Source organism: Hipposideros armiger, unplaced genomic scaffold, assembly GCF_001890085.2.
Source record: "Hipposideros armiger isolate ML-2016 unplaced genomic scaffold, ASM189008v1 scaffold_377, whole genome shotgun sequence".
NCBI classification, from domain to species: Eukaryota; Metazoa; Chordata; class Mammalia; order Chiroptera; family Hipposideridae; genus Hipposideros; species Hipposideros armiger.
Window position 1 is genome coordinate 314,074 of NW_017731727.1, and position 16,914 is coordinate 330,987.

Genomic DNA, 16,914 nt, shown 5'->3' on the forward strand with positions numbered 1-16,914 from the left:
CCTGTTTTCTCCTCTTGATCTCATTCTCTTTCACGAGAAAAATATAGCCGCTGGTGGCTGGGGGATTGGCCTATGTTGGGACAGTGGCCTGGGTCTCTTCTTCAAGCTGCTTCAGATTTGCTCCTTGCTTGCCACATCCCTGTCTCTGAAAGAGGAAGGGTGCCGGCGCACTGTCGGTATGGTATGTCATAATCACAGTGCTCCTCACCGAAGAGTTTGCTCACTGCAAGCCCTGTACCAGAAGGCTCTTACCGTGTTGCCCCTTTCCCAGTAGCAGGAGGCTGAGGGCAGAGCCCAGGGGTGGGTTGGGGGTAGCGCAAGGGCATATAGAGAACAGGAGAGGCACTGGAGTGGGACTCCGGAAAGCTAACGCAAACCGGAATTGGCAGGCACAGGTTCTCTGTCGGCCTTGCCTTCCCTAAGCCTCTCCTTTCTCCTTCAGTGTCTCCGAGGCCCTCCTCTTGTCTAGTTTCTCCGCTTCTGTCTGGTTTTCTCTGCCTCGCCTCACCTCTCCCCGCCCTCCCGGCTCTGTCTGGCCCCCTTTCCTACTCAGCTGTCTTCCCCTCCATTCCTCATCTCTCCCCCTCGGGTTCAGTCAATCTCTGTCTCTGTCTCCCTCAGAAATATTTGGTATGGTATATGGAAGGTGGGGGCTGGGGTGCCCAGGGCTCTTTGGAGTGACATGACAACTCCTTCAAGCTCTCGTGAATATTTCATTGCTCCAGTTCCCCCTCACTGCCTCTGCCAGTGACAGGTGAGTGAGGGCTAAACTGCAAGGATCTCCACACTAACTCTGCCACAGCTCAGTGGCAGCAGCTTCAGACCTTGTGACCCATGGTGCCATATGGCATCAGCTTCACATCTGGCACAGCCCTCACATCTGTCACCAGGCTGGCAGCCCCAGCAGGGAGGGTTTAGGAGCGTGTCTGGGCCTATTAGACAATGTGTCTGAGCCTATTGGATGTGTAGCCCCTGAAGGGAGAAGTTGGGAGGGAAAGGAGTGGCTGCCAAGCGGGTCCTCTGCAGTGTCCTCTTGCCCTGTCCTCTAGGAAGCATCATGGGCTTGGCCTTTGGGGAGGTTACTGCAGGCTCTCAGGTATTTGTGGAAGGAAAAATGGCTTTGTTCTCTCTACCTGATCCCTCGTGACTTACTAGAACAGGTGGCAGGTGTCTCCATTCCAGCCCACTGGGGGAAAGCATCTGTTTGGACAACAAGAAAATGAATCCAGGCACCAGTAGGTTTCTCAGAAGATGCCTTTCCGAGCTTAGCTGAGGGGGAAGTCGCAGGGCCATGCAGACCTGGAGGGAAAGTGGGAGGCAGCCCTAGAAAAGTACCCAGATTGTCTAACCAGAGACTTTCAGGAGTGGGAAGGGCTATCCAAAGTCCTCCTGCCCCCACCCCAGCCTCTGGCCACCCTGAAAGAAAAGTTGTTTGCCCTTTAAAGAAACATTTGTTTCCTGAGAAGGGATAGCTGTTAGATTCCCACGCTGGTATCTCTAAAAGGACTGGAGCCATTCAAGTTCCCATTTCTTCTTAAAGGGTGACCCTCCTTGTACCCTTCCCTTCACTCCATTTTCTCCCAACTTTTGTCTTTCGCCAGAGATGTTGAGAGATTTCTTCCACCGACCAGATTCCCCATCCAGAAACCTGTCTTTCACAGACATGCAGAACCAGTAGGCATTTGATAATGAACTGCGTCAGAATGGTCAGAGGATGCTAATCTGTATGCCTCAAAATCATTCCTATCTGTGCATTCATTGAGCCATTTAAAAAATATTTATTAAGCATCTACTATGACCTAAGTACCATACTAGGTGGCAGAGATTCGCTGCTGAACAAAAGAGACATAGTCCATACTGTTACGGGGTTTACAGTCAAATAATCACATAAATGAATACATAATTACAGATCATGATGAGTCTCATGAAGGAAGCAAACAGGTTGCAGTCATAGGGATAGCCAGGGCAGAGTTCTCAGGGAAGACCTCTGAGGAGGTGACATTTAAGTGGCGACCTGAAGGATGAAAGATCAGTCAGGTGAAGAATGGAGAGGTTTCCAGGAGGGAAGAAATACCAAGTGGGAATGCCCTGAGGTGGCAAAGAACTTGCTGTGTTCAGAAACTGAAAGGAGGCCAGTGGAGACAGATTGTTCCAGGCAAGCGTAAGAGCAGCATAAGAGGGGTTTGGCAAGGAGGGCAGGAAGAGATCACACAGGGCCTCGTGGACCATGGAAAAGGACTTTGAATGCCATTAACTTGCAGTGGGAAATATCTACAGGGTTTGAAGCAGGAGTGATAGGATCTGATTTGGACTTTTGCAAGATCTGTAGAGACCAGACTGAGAAGGGGGCAGCAGTGGCTACAGAGAGACCAGAAAGGAGGCTGCTGCAGCAATCCAAGGGAGAAATGGGAGTGGCTTGAACTGGGCGATAGTCATTGAGATGAAGAGTGTTGGTCATATTCTGAGGGAACAACTGTGGAAAGGGATTAGAGGGATCAGGGGGTGCTGAGGGAAAGAGAGAGATGGGAACTTGAGAATAACTCTGAGGTTTCTGGTTTGAGTCATAGAAGAGATGGTGGTGCCCTGTACTGAGATATAACGGAGGCTGCAGGAGGCTTAGATTTGTGGGGGCGGGGAATCAAGGGTTCAGTTTTGGACATGTTAAGTTTGACATTCCTGTGTGACATAAAAGCAGAGACTTGAGAAGAAATAGTTGGAAGACTAATATAAGAGTTTGGGAGCTCACAGAAGAGGTGTGGGTAGAATGCAAATTTGGGAGTTGTCCACATATAGATTATATTTAAAGCCTGGGGAGTGATGAGATCACCTGGAAAGAGAGTAGAGAAAGAAGAGAAGGCCTGGGACTGACTTGCGAAGAACTGCAGTATGTAGCGATGAAGCAGAGGAGGGAGAAGCCACAAAGGAAACTAATAAAAACTGGGCAGAAAGGTAGTTGAAGAGTCAGGAGATAGTCACCGAAGCCAAGGAGGAGGGAGCGGTCATCTCTGTCGAAAGCCAGTGAGAAGCTGACTAAGATGAGGAGGGAGACATGATCTTGAAGATGATTCATGACCTTAAGAATGGCTCTGTAGAGTGATAGAGATGTAGAAGTCAGATTACAGTGGTTTGAGGAGCAAGTAGGAGATGAAGTGGAGACAATGTGTAGAAAACTCCTGAGCAATTTTGCTATGAAGGTGAGCAGGACAATGGGGCAGTGTCAGGGAACTGTGGAGTGGAGGGAGGTGGTTTCTGTTTGTTTTCTTAAGGACAGACAATTTCCATCGGCATGCTAACACAATTCCGGACAAATGGAGAGATTGATGATGTAGGTAAGAGAGTGAATGCCGAAAGGAGCAAAGTCCTTCAGAAGATGGGAGGGGATGGTACCAGAGCAGAGATGAACAGATCTGCCATTGATAGAAGAAAGATCCTCCAGTTTAACAGGAGGGACAAAGGAATCATGGGTACAGATGCAGACAGGGTAGAGTGTAGATTTGGTGGTAGTCAGATGAGAGAGCTCGCAATTGATGGCTCTGTTTTATCAATAACAAATGGGAAAATGTCATCAGCTGAGACTTGTTGGGACAAATGGAAAGGTGAGGAAGATCAAGGAGGGAAGAGGAGCTATGAAATAGTCATCTTAGGGATTGCGAAAGTGGTAGCCAGACAGTGTTGAGAACCCACACCAGGTTTGAGACTGTGAATATAAAGCGAAAGCCATCTACCCAGTTGTGAGGTTTTTCTCCAGCCGCCTTCAGCTACTCATATGCAGGCATGGAGAATGCATCTGGTTGAGTTCAGCAAGGAGTGAGGTTTTTGCAAGGTGAGTATAACGGAGGAAGAGGAAGTAAGGGAGTTGAAAGTGTTTGCAAGAGAATGATCATAATGATAGATCAGGAGCTCTAATCTGGACATGAAAGGAAGTGAAGATAAGGAGTTTGAAAGAGAGAAGAAAAGTGAATAATTAGGGGGAAGCCCTTAGGGAAAGCCTCTCTGGGGAGGTGACATTTAAGCTGAGACCTGAAGGATGAAGAGTAGCCTCTGAAACCTGAAAAATGGAGGAAGAGGTTTCCAGGAAAAGGAAATACCAAGTGGGAAGAGATTATGTGATCATGAACTATTCTGATGATTTCTGCAGTAGGAATCCTTATGAAGGTAAACTGGTAGGATAGATGGGGACGTGGAGTGGGAGGCTGTTGAGGGAGACTGGGAGGTGGTATAATATTGGGTTGTCGGAAAAGGCATGACACATTTTTGCAATGAAAAACATAGAAAAATACGTCATGACTTTTCCGACAACCCAATATCTGATGACGGCCCAAAGTCTAGGTGTGACAGTGGGGTGAGTGACTGAGAGAAGTGGAGGAAGCAGTTGTTGGAGGCCTCCTCATCACCATGTGGATGTTGAATTCAACAATGATGATATCAAAAGTTGGAGGAGGCACACCCATTCGAATGGCTATTATTAAAAAAAGGCAATAGAAAACAATAACAGGTGTTGGCAAGGATGTGGAGAAATTAGAACCCTTGTGTATTACAGTTACGAATGTAAAATGATGCACTCACTGTAGAAAACGGTATAGTGATTCCTCAAAAAATTAAATATAGAAATACCATACGATCCAGCAATTCCACACCTGGGTATATATCCAAAAGAAGTGAAAGCAGGGACTCAGATGGATATTTGTACACCCATGTTCATAGCAGCATTATTCACAATAGCCAAAAGGTAGAAACAGCCCAAGTGAGTGTTGGCAGATGAATAAAATGTGATATACAGTAAAACCTTGGATTGCGAGTGACTTGGTTTGCGAGTGTTATGCAAGATGAGCAAACATTTCTAATACATTTGAACATGGTAAATGAGCGATGTCCTGCAATAGGAGTAGTTTGTTTCCGGAATGAATTATGCTCGCAAATCAAGGTATTACTATATGTGTTTGTGTGTGTGTGTGTGTGTGTGTGTGTGTGTGTGTGTATGACTATTATTCGGATTCTAAAAGGGAGTTCTGACACATGCTTACAACATGGATGAACCTTGGTGACATTATGCTAAGTGAAATAAGCCAGTCAGAAAAGGAAAAATATTGTATAATTCGTGTATACAAGGTTCTTAGAATAGTCAAATTCATAGAAACGAAACATAGAATGGTGGTTGCTAGGGACTGGGTAGAGCGGGGAATGGGGAGTTAGTGTTTAATGGGTACAGTTTCAGTTTGAGAAGATGAAAAAGTTCTGGAGATGGATAGTGGTGCTGGTTGCACAACAGTGTGAGTGTGCTTAATGGCACTGAACTGTACACTTAAAAAATGGTTAAAATAGTAAATTTTATGTTATGAGTATATTACCAAAATAAAATAAAAAGACTTGGAGTAAAGGGGGAGATCATATATGACTAGGAATTGAAGTCCTCAGTGAGTATGGGGACTACCTAGGAGGTTGTAGATAACGAGGAGGGAGGAAGAGGAATAAAGTTGGGCGGGAGGCATGTTCCTTAATGGAGCAGGATTTTTTTTTTTGCAGAAGGAAGGGGTAATAGCCTGGAGGAGGCACGGCAAGCAAGGAGGACACCTACCCTACCTACATGTCCTGAAGGTCTTGAGATTTGAGAGGTGTAAAAAAAAAACAGCTTCCACTTGAGAGGGCTGGTGAGGAAGTGATGTCATCAAGGAATAAACCAGGCCTCCATTGGGAAGGAAGATAAAGGGCACTTTCAGAGAATAAATTAAGGCTATAGGGGAGTTTGCTATAGACTGAGAGTTCCAGCGGGCACAGTGGAAGGGTTTGAAGGGAAGATAAGGGTGACATTAGGGTATGAACACACCACCACTGTAGGGATGAGAGTCTGGCCTCTGAGGGATGACCAGAGGTGAATAGACTTCTTCCTGATGGTGACTGAAGTTAACAGGCAGGTGAGGCCTTAGGGGCTGAGCCTCCCATATAGGAGAGTGGACTTAGAGGCATGTAAGAAGTCTGTCCTGGGGCTGGGGTCTCCAATATGTGCTCTCTGGTGTGGTGACTACCAGACTACAAGGGAGGCTACTCTGACAGACAGCACTGGGGTGGCCCTCTGTTTACCTACTCATCCTCTGCTGGGCAACTGCTTAGTCCAGAGGTGCTTGGCAAAATTCACGTAGGAAAATTGGCTCTGGAGTTGGCCAGACCCAGGTTAACATGGTGATTCCACCAGTGTAGACTGGTGTGTGTCCTGGAGCAAGATAAAACTTTTCCCAAATTTCAGTTTCCTTATCTGTAAAATGGCTTGTTGTCAGGCTGAGTGAGGCAATATGTGGATAGTACCTCGTGCTCAGTGAGTCCTCAAGAAATGGCAGCTATTGTTTTCTGCACTGTCCTCTCTTTCAGCATCTCCCTTGCCTTCCTCCCAGATGTTTCCCATCCTCAGGTTGTCCTTTTGCTGACCAAACTTTTCAGTAGGACTAAGTGGTGCCCCGTCTTTCAGATCTTTCTCTCCTTTCTCCTAATGCAAGCTTATCTGTCTTATTTCATATTTGTTTGGAGCCCTCTGTATTCTCTCCTGGGGTAAATCTGATTCAGCCAGTGAGTTCTCTGCATGAATTTGTGTCCTTTCTCCAAGATAGCATTTGTGTTTTCATGGGGCCTTCAATGCCATAACCCAACAGAGTAACTCAGTCCTCCCACCTGATGGTGGTCCTCCCATTGTCTGAGAATAGCATTCTTTTAGATCCTTGCTTCTCAAAGTGTGGTCTGTGGACGAACAGCATAGGCGCCACCCTGGAATGTATTAGAATCTCACCTTACTCCAGACCTACCGCACCAGAATCATTCTAGCAATACCCCTGGGTGATTCATACGCACATTCAAGTTTGAGCAGCAGAGGTGAGGGCTCCTTTACAGGAAGAAGTGTTTGTGTTCAAGCCACTTACAAGAGGGCTCCCAGCGCAGCTACTTCAGAGCCCCAGAGATGGGGCTCCCATCCCTGCCACCAGGAGAAGATGGCATCTCCTGGGATTCCAGCTGCCATGCTGGAATCCCTAGAGTTTCTGGGAGAGTCAGGCTCCTATGATTGGAATCAGAGGGCTAATTGGCCCCACATGGCTCCAAATCCCTCTAGTTGTGAGCAGAGTGACAAGGCTCCCCAAGGAGCCAACCAAATGTAAAGAAAAAGGAGCCAAGGGCGAGGTGGAATGGAGAACTGAAAGCTGATGCCTGGGAGTCGAAGCGGTTATATTTCTGTCTTCCTGCCCAAAAGTGCAAGGGAGAGAGCATCAGCTCAGAACCGATCCATCTTCTTCTCACTTCATTTGTCCTTTAGCCATGTCCTGCCTAGCAACAGTTGTCAGTGTGAGCGCCAGCTGCCAAGCCCTCCTTGGTCAGCTAGGAGGGATCAGTTTAGCCACAGAGGAACAGGAGTCAGGGCATCTACAGGGAGCCAGGTCGACTGATAGTTGGGTCAGATAAAGCTGCCTGGAAAACAAGGGGACACAGTGCATTTGGGGGCTGCCTCTTAGTGGCAAGGAGTTGACGGAGGAAGGGCCTGGGTTTTGCGAAGCCGATGAAGTTTATCTCCAGCTCTCTTTCTCTGCCCCTCTGGCCACTCCAAGTAATGCTACCAGTAATATCGCCACCTCTGCCATCTGCATGATACGTTTAACCTTCCGAAGTGCTTCCGTAGCCATGATCTCATTTCATTCTCCCAACAACTCTGAGTGAACGGGATCAGAGACAGGTTAATTAGGATTGTGGGCCGGCCATCCAGACCTGGCCAGGACTCTGAGTGCTGCTGGCCACAGGGTTGGGCCAGCCCTGTGGTGGAGACTCAATAGCCAGAGGGTCCAGGCCCCTGAGTGGGTGTAGGTGGGGAGTGCTAGGATTGTGGGCTCTGTCAGAGCGATCTGGCTCCAGCTGGGCTGCTAATGTGCTTCACCTCTGTAGGTCACTTCTTCCTTGCCTACCTTGGAAGCTGGGATGGAGGAGGAGCAGTCGCCTAGCCTATTTGGCAGGACAGTTAGAGACTGAGGAGATAATGGATGTGAAAGCACCTGTTCTCAAATGAGGTAATGGGTGTAAAAATGAAAAGAGCCACATGGCTATAAAGTGTTGTTATCATTAGGCAGAAGAAAAAGGCTAGGCCTTTACCCAGGCCACTAACTAGAGAGGGCAAGCCTTGCACAGGGTGAGGGGATATCTTTGGTGGCCTTGGGTAGGAAGGGGACAGAGCGAAGGCACCGTGTGCCTTGGGACAAACAACAGAAAAAAATAGCAGGTCCCAGAATCAATGCTGGGTGGGGTGGGGAGACCATACGTTTTGGCTGCTTCATAATTTTGTTCAGGGTTGCCCTGTTTTGAAGGTACCAGAAGCCAAACGTCTTTCAAAGTCAAATCGTCTATTTCCCCCAGGAGGGAAGTCACATGACCCATGGACAGCTGAACTCCTGTCATCTGTCACTGCTTGCCTTCAGTGTCGCTCCCAAGTCTCCAGGCACTTAGCAAATTTCAGAGGGACTGAGCTGCAGACCTGGAAAATGCAAAACCCAGGAGGGAACCGACAACTTCCATTTGCATTGTAAAATGGCTTTCCGGTCTGTTAATGCGGGTGTTTCTTCCCTGGCCACACAGGCCTGGAAAGGCCCAGGCAGTGTGAGGAAAGGGCTGCTTGCAGAATTTGGGGAGGGTCTAGTTAGGAACGGTTTGTCCAACTCAGGAATAACCCAGGGATGAATGTGCTCCAGTCACACCTGGAGACATGTCTGTGGCTGTGGGAGAAATATCTGGGTCCCCTGTGGGAAGATGGGGGCTGCTCATGCCCAGAGCTTGGCCTCTTGTCTCTCTTCCCATCACTGCCCTTTCCTGGCCATTTAGCACAGTCCCTGCCTGTTCCGTGGAGGCTTCTCCAGTTCTCCCACCCCCTTTTCTGAACACACAACCTGGATCTTAATAGACTTCATATACAGTTCACAGTTACCACTCTAATACTCTTGTTCAGTATACACTTGTCGCTTCTCCCTCCACTAGACTGGAACTCTTTGATGGCAGAGACCTGTGACCTCTCTTGTGTCCCCTGGAGCTCTGACTATTTGAGTAGGCATTCAGTAAATACTTGTTGATGGATTAACATGAGTCAAAACAGTAAAGCAAAACGCTTGTGTCAGAAAAGGCTCTTAATGTGTTGGTTCTTCTGGCTCCAGGAGTGTCTGTTTTCATCACTATTAGCAGTGCCTGAAAGCCCAGTGAAGACTGAAGTGTCCTCAGATTCGGAAAAGAAAAAGGTGGCAAAACTGAGTCTGCAGTGGCCTGGGGCCCTGAGCTCAGGACAGTACATGGAGTGTTCCCATGTGTGCCTGGATCTTCCTTGCTGGTGTCCCTGCTCCTCACACCACAGTCTGCACAGCCCCACAGGCTCTCATCCTCTAGCCTGCCGTGGCTGCTGCCCGTGTCAGAAATGAGCTGGTGTCATTCCAAGTAGAAGCCTCTTTTGTGTCAATAAGGTTAGATGACAGGAGGCAAAGGGCTCATTTCAGAAGCATCCCGAAGGATGACGCAAGACGGCAGTTGCAGGAAGATGTTCTCTGGCTCCGTTCAAGGCCAGGCTCCTGCCTGCCACCGGGAGCAGAAATGAGAGAGGTGCCAGCCTGAGGCCACCCTCCCTGAACCCCTGTCCTGGGACGGTCCCTATCCAGGACACCAGCCAGCCATGTTCCAGCTTCTGAGTGACTTTCTGTTGAGGTGACCATTTGTCTTAGCAGTGTGGGAGGGAAGGAGCCAGTCTCTGAATTCACCTTCAGGAGGCTTGACCTCATCATAGCAGTCCTAAGGGGCAACAGACAGACCCTCCCCCGCAAGCCTGCTTGCATGCAGCTAGAGTTAATGGGGCTGGATTTGAATCAGCCACCGTCTGTCTGCCTTCCCGTGTTCTATGATAGAGAAAAACCCAGGACTATGCATTTCTCTTTTATACAATCACTCTAAATCTTTTCCCCTCATAAATAGTCCTAAGGTTCCTCTCTAATGACTGAATCTGTGTCCTGATGAACCACCTAATTGCTTGAGACCATTTGCTACTGAGGAAGTTGGTATTCTTAGCTAGTCAACAATCACTCATAGTGGCAGCACCTCCCACTTCTTTTACAAACCTCACACTAGCTTCATTAACTAGCTCCTGGCCCTCTGTATCTTACTCAGAAGGGCTCACCCTGGAACCTTAATGTTCAAGGATACACGCACTGAGGCTAGGGAACTCAACCCATATACTGGGCCAGAAATCTGGAGGGTAGAGTGGTGCCGAGTCAGGGAGCTCAGGCTCTGGGTCTCTTGCCTCTGTTCCCCTCTCTTCCACCTCCATCTGTCCTGCCCGTTGGCCCTTCATTCCGGTCTTGACCTCCTTCCCTGCTCCTGGGAAGTGCCCTCACCCCGCAGGGCTCAGACCCGCACTTGCCTGCAGTATGCCTCACCCTGGCCCTTGCTGTGAAACCTTTATAAAATCCTTGTGCAATTCCTCAGCTACAGGAACTTCCATTGTCGGCATCAGAAGAGCTCTCTGTCATCCCTCCCAGATAGTGGGGCAGCAATTTCTCTTCTCCCAGCTCATCTGGGGTTCAGGTCTGCTGGCAGCCACAGGACGCAGCTCGCCTTCTTGCCCACAGGAGCCATTTTCCAGTTGTCCCATTCACTGAAATACGTTGGCATATGTACAGTTGTGTAGGGCAGCGGTCCTTACACATATGCCATCTATATAGCTTATTATCTATGACCTAAAGGGTATTGAAGTTTAAAAATCACACAAAGACTTCATGAAGGTGCCCCCCCCACATGTGGAAGCGACTTAACAGTCCTTCCCCACATGCTTGCCTGTTTTCTGGTCTCTTTCCTCAAGGTGTTGGTTTCTTTCAGGGAGCTAATAGCCAATTCAATGGGTGCTATCAATTAACCTTCAGAATAACACACTTGCATTTAGGCTCCTCCTAGAGTCCCAATCTCTTGAGGAAAGGACTGACTCTAATGTCAGGCTCTGTGGCACCAGTTTCCTCTGTTGGCTCTGGCCTCGTAGATCAGTGGCTTCTCCTTGCTATACTCTTCTTACTCCAATCTGAAATAGGTGGTGGTAATCGCCTCTGTTGGTTCCAGAGGATGCAGGAAGCTGAGTGTGTGAATTCTCGGGTGCATGGCCAGCACCCTAATTGGTGTCCCTCCCAGCTGGTTCTGAGGCTTAGTTGCCTTTGCATCTTGTTTTGCTCCCATCTTCCCCTCCCCCCAGTCATGTGATGCAGGAAGAGAGCGCAAATGATATGGAATGTGAGCAGCTGCCAGCAGAGACGCTGCGACAAGTGACCATTCACCGAGACCCTATATATGGCTTTGGCTTCGTGGCTGGCAGTGAGAGGCCTGTGGTGGTGCGATCTGTGAGGCCAGGTAGGTGTCCCTCAGCGTGTACCCCTGGCCCTTATCCCCCAATACCCACACATCTTCCCAAAGAGCAGAGCTCCTGAGTATACTGTGTTGCCAAGGAATTCGTGAAGAGTGGTTGAAGACTTGCAAGCCAATCACTGTGTGAGTGAGCTGGTCTTTTAAGACTGATTGACACAAATCATTGAGGCTGCTTGGGGCTCTGAGGCAAAGGCTGCCGTTGATGGTTTAGTAGCATCTGGGTCTGAATAAAGCTTCCCTTTGCATAGAACCTTCATTGAAGAGCCATACTGCCTTGGATGAGAAATTTAATTTCAATTCAACAAGTATTTATAGATTGCCTACTCTAAGCCCAGCAAGGTTGTTGGAAAGTACAAGACACGGTTCCCATTCCCAAGAACCTAACCATCAGGCTGTGGAGACTGGTACACATTCAGGAAATAGGTCAGCCATTGAAGACTGGAATCAGGATACAGACCATAGGTGGGAGAGGAGAGGAAAATGAAGTCTCTGAATGCCATAGTGACCATAACAACATCTACCATTGATTAAGTACCTACTGTGTGCTTTACACCATCTTGTTTAATCCTCACAGCCAAGCCTGCAAGGTAAGTAATATCATTCCCATTTTACAAATGAGAAAACTGAGCCAGAGATGAAGACATATGACTTGTCCAGGGTCACTTAGCTAGAAAGCAACAGAGCCAGGATTTGCACCTGAGCCTGTCTGATGCCACGTGGGAGAAATGGGGCTTGAATGGGGCCAAGTAGGATGGAACAAGTGAAAGCCCTACCTGAAGTGTGAAACGTGCCATCCTGAATGAAACGGGAAAGGGCCTAAGCACTGTTTTGTTCCAAATCTGCTAAGCATTGACAGAAAAGACATAGAGAAAGTATCTTCATTCCTGACTTTCTGGGCCTGAGGCTTTAGATGTTTACAACAGTTTCTGGCTCAGTCAAGAGGAGCAGCCAGAGTACAAACTGGTCTAGCAGAAAGTTGATGAATTTTGCAATCCTTAAAGGAAAAGAAAAAGATTTTTGTAAGCTCTCTCTTCAACTAGAGGGCATAGAGAAAAAAAAATACAATTCAGTACAGGAGTTGGTGGCTGACCTAAGGCTCCCGAGTCACTCATGCAGTTTGGCAAAAGGTTTTTTAGTCTCCACTCAGAAATCAAATTTGTCCTGGGTAAGAGGAACCAGATAAAACTTAGTAACAGGCCACCAGGAATCCCTTCTTTCACTTCAAAGGAGACAGAATTCACAGGGCAGAAGGAAGCCCTCAGGCCTTGACCAGGGGTTCAGCCTCAAGTGGCATTGGGTTGTCGGAAAAGTCATGACGTATTTTTTTCTATGTTTTTTGTTGCAAAAATGCGTCATGACTTTTCCGACAACCCAATATAATGAAGAGGAAGAGTTGGAGAAGTGAAGAGAAGGAAAGCCACAGGCAAGGGCCACAGGAAACCGTGGAGCTGGCCGGCCCAGCCCTGTGAGGACTTGGACTGATTCACAGAGCTGCATTGGGCCCAGGTGGCTCCCAAATGCAGACTTGTTTGGTTCTGTATTTGAGACCATAAGGAAAGACAAGAAATATCCTATAGAGATTGATTATGGTCGAGCATGCCAACAAACCAGTGTGTGAAAGCAGTAGTAGATCGATGCTCCCCATCACTGCCATCAGAGAGTTGAGTTCCATGAGGACCATTTCCATGAAAAAGAAGGAAGGGACAAAGGGAGGGAAGGAAGGAGGGAATAGGTAGAGTGGCCTTCACCTAAAAGATTGGCATTTTGGGCAGAGGTAGGTAGAATGAAATTAGTTGAAGGAACTCTCCCTTGGAGGATATAATAACTACCATTTATGAAATTCTTACCAACACCAGTCAACTGTTTTAAGTGCTGTACACTCATCATCTCATTTATCTTCCCAACCTTCTCATGATGTGTATGCTATTTTCCCATTTTACAGATGAGGGAAGCGAGATTAAATGTCTCTTCCAAGGTCACCCAATTAGAGAATGCAGATTGGGATTAGAGTCCAGGTCTGGCTGGCTGCAAAGAGTGGATTCTTCACCACCACGCTGTCTGCTCCTGAAGTCACTGTGCTGTTGGGAGAATTGGCTGAGTGGGTTGAGGGCTGTTGCACTTGGAGTGGTGAACCCTGCTGGCTGAGCCGGCATAGCCACCCTCAGCACACAGGCCCCACACTCCAGAGCCATTGAGCTGTGTGCTCAAGTGACATAACTGCTTGGTTTGGGGTCATATTTTTGGAATTTGCACAGCACACTTCTTTGTAGAGAGAAGGAACATTTGGGATCTAGCCCTTTAAGTGGACACAAACAAGAGTCCAGGCTGGGGGAGATTGGGGCATATCATTAAACATTTCTTTCAGGTTTGAGTAAGGCTGGGTCTGACTCCTCATTGTTCCTGAATCTCTAAAAAGCTTTACTCCAAGAAGATCATTGCTAAACACCAGAGGCAGCACTGCCTATACCTCTCTCCCCCGACCCTTTACCCCAACCAAGAAGGTACATCCCTCAAACAGGTCTGCTTTTTTAACCTCAACAATAAAGATGGGAAGGAGAGGACGTAAATTTTGAACTGCCCATAATTTAGAGTCTGGGCCTTCCCCTCCCCTCCCCGCCCCCACACTTATTGGAGAGGAGCATCCCTCAGAATTGAAAGAAAATGAACCCCTTGGGTCTTTTAGTTGATCCCCCTGTCCTCAGGCAAGCGAAGGCCTAAGTCATTCTGGAGCAGTGAGTATGAATAATGTTCAAGTAAGAAGATTCCTCCTATCACCTGTACCACCTCCAGTAGTCTGGAAGTCATTCTTTGTGCCTAAGCAGATGCCTCCTGGTGAAATGAAAGTCTGTGTTCCTCTTTAGAACCAACCTGGAGAGCCCTCATTAACCTCATCTGAGGCCTTTGCTACCACACTTCTCCCAGCCAAAGGATGGCCACTCCATTGTCTTTCTTCAGTCCTCTGCCCTCCAACTGCTACAGGCAGCAGCGGCACAGAGCTCAAACACAACCCCCACTACTGACACCACTCGGCCTATGCCATCTCCCGCAGGCCTCAGCTCCCTCAGACACTGGTGACTGCTGGCCAGACCTGTGCTTTTCCAGCAGTGGCCCCCAAACCCTCACACCTCTCTCCTCTCCTCTGCAGGAGGCCCCTCTGAGGACAAGCTCCTGGCTGGTGACCAGATTGTGGCTATTAATGAGGAGGACGTGAGTGAAGCCCCCAGGAAGAGGGTCATAGAACTCATCAGGTAACAGGTGCCTTCTGGGCCTTGGCAGGAGCTGAGCACTGCCCCCTCCCCTGACCCACTAGTGGCATAGGGCTTCCACGGTCCTCCCTGGCTCTGACAGAGGAGCCCTCCCAGGAACAGCAGCCCTAGCCAGGGCTTCTGGCTACCCAGGACTTCAGGGACCAGCCCTTCTGGGGCCTCAGAAGCCCTAACACACTTTGGTTTAACCTTCTCCAGGGATGTGAGCAGACACAAAGGACAGCTTCCTGCCAAAACTCACCTCACTCCCTCCACCCAGCTGCTTCCCTCACCCAGGCCCCTTTGTTTTTCACTTACTGTGCAGTGGGACAGACCAAGTGACCAGGGAGAACCAAACATGCCATTAGAAGACCAGTCTGAGATAAACACAGTGTGAGCAAGACATTGTTTCCTGCTTCTCCCCCACCCACCCCACCCCCCCAAAAAAAAACAAGGAGAAGAAAATCTGAATCCCTAGCCAGTGGGTTGAGGAAGGGAACCTGCCATTGTGGACTTTGTTCACGGTGTGTGTGACCCCTTCATGCCTTCTACAGATGGGGACAGATGAGAGAGAGAAAGGAGTGCCTGGACGACCACCGTCTGTACATGGGAGTAATCACATTGACCGTTCTCCTCCCTTACCGCTACATACACCATGCCACCAGCTACCGCACACACACAACACACCATAATGTCATCACGTACCACACACGCGCACACCATACCACCACATACCACACACACACACACACACACACACACACACAGACGCACCCCATACTACCACATACCATACACCATGCACTACACATATGTCCATACCCACATGTGCCACATGCTCACACACACACACACATCATACACACTCTTTTGCCTCACACCCTACCACATGCACACACACATACCACACTCACACCCCCTTGCATAGACTTGTTGAGAAGGAAGGAGAGGATAGAAGTGAACGTTCTAAATTACATGGGCTAACATAACCTTAGTTTTGAGGACCTTGGCTATCTTCCCCCCACATGGAATCATGTTCTCTCTCTCACTCTCTTTCTCTGCCTTGTGTAGTCTTCTCCAGCTCTGCCTGCATCTTCAACCCTTCTTGGTTCAGAGTGGTTCCATCCCACTCATCTTTCTTGTTCTCCCAAAGCCCACCTGTACCCAAGCCCCTGCCTCCCCTTCAAAGGCAGACTTAGAGCTCTGTGTATGGAACGGCACGCTCTCTAGCTCTGGAGGGGTTTGCAGTGCTCTCTCCTGAAAGCCACAGCAGGGCTTCCTTGGCAAACTCCCCCTTCAGCTCAATGATCTTTAATTTGTCTCTTTGCAAGTTCAGTTGTCCATTGTAGTGCCCCACCCTCCACCCTTTCCCCTCCACCACCACACCAGGGCATGTTAGGGTTCTGTCAGCCCAACCCCTCAGAAGTTTTGGCTTTGCTTCTAGCGGATATCTTTGCTACCCTTGAACAAGGTGGCCTCATTTTGTGAGGGATTCCAGAGCTCCTTCAGGGTCACAATAGAGCTCACTCATTTGATAACCTCAGGGGCTAGTGGATCATTCATTCATTCTATCATTCATTCAATGAATATTTATTATTGAGTGTCTACTGTGCACCAGACACTGTTCCAGGCACTGAATATACAGCAGTGAATAAGACAGGCACAATCCCTGTGCATTAGCGCTTACAGTCCAGTGGAAGAAGACACTATAAGCAATAAATATGATAAATAAGTCATTGGACAGTCTACTAGAAGTTGATGGATGTTATTGAAGAATAGAAAGCAGATCAGGATAAAGAGGATCAGGAATGCTGGGCACAGGGGTGCAGAATGCAACTTTAAATAGCCTGGCCAGTGCCGGCCTCATTGAGAAGGTGACATCTGAAGAAAGAGTTGAAGGACGTGAGGATGCTGGAGAAAGAAGAGCCAGGGAAGCGGCCCTAAGGCAGGAGTATGTCTGGCATGTTTGAGGACCAGGAGAGAAGCCAGCATGTGGAGGAGGGTAAGAAATGGGGAGAGTTGTAGCCACTGTAAGGAATTTGGTTTCATTCTACATGAAATAGGGAGACATGGCCGGGGCCAGAGCAGACGATTCACATAATCCAACTTACACGATGCCCCTGCCCTGTTCAAGAGACAGGTTTTTCTGTGATGTTTTCCCTGGAACATAACTCCTCCCTTCTCCTAGGAGCTTCCCAGACTCTGGAGCTGATTCCTCCCTGAACTTTGCCTCACTAACTATGAGTAATGTCCTAAGTCCTTAAGC

The 16,914-nt window shown here is 48.4% G+C and overlaps 1 protein-coding gene across 5 annotated transcripts in view; it reads left to right on the forward strand.

The window, feature by feature from the left end:
• Positions 1-16,914, forward strand: part of FRMPD3 (FERM and PDZ domain containing 3) — a 106,968-nt gene that overhangs the window by 29,052 nt on the left and 61,002 nt on the right. For 2 of the 5 annotated variants that reach the window (XM_019662467.1, XM_019662466.1), the window contains exons 2-3: positions 11,234-11,388; positions 14,549-14,651. In XM_019662467.1, the coding sequence (XP_019518012.1) occupies positions 11,241-11,388; positions 14,549-14,651 (251 nt within the window). In that variant the 5' untranslated portion in view covers positions 11,234-11,240. Of the gene's footprint in view, positions 1-11,233; positions 11,389-14,548; positions 14,659-14,986; positions 15,042-16,914 lie in introns of those variants that run through there. The other 3 variants (XM_019662469.1, XM_019662470.1, XM_019662468.1) reach the window with 3 other exon arrangements.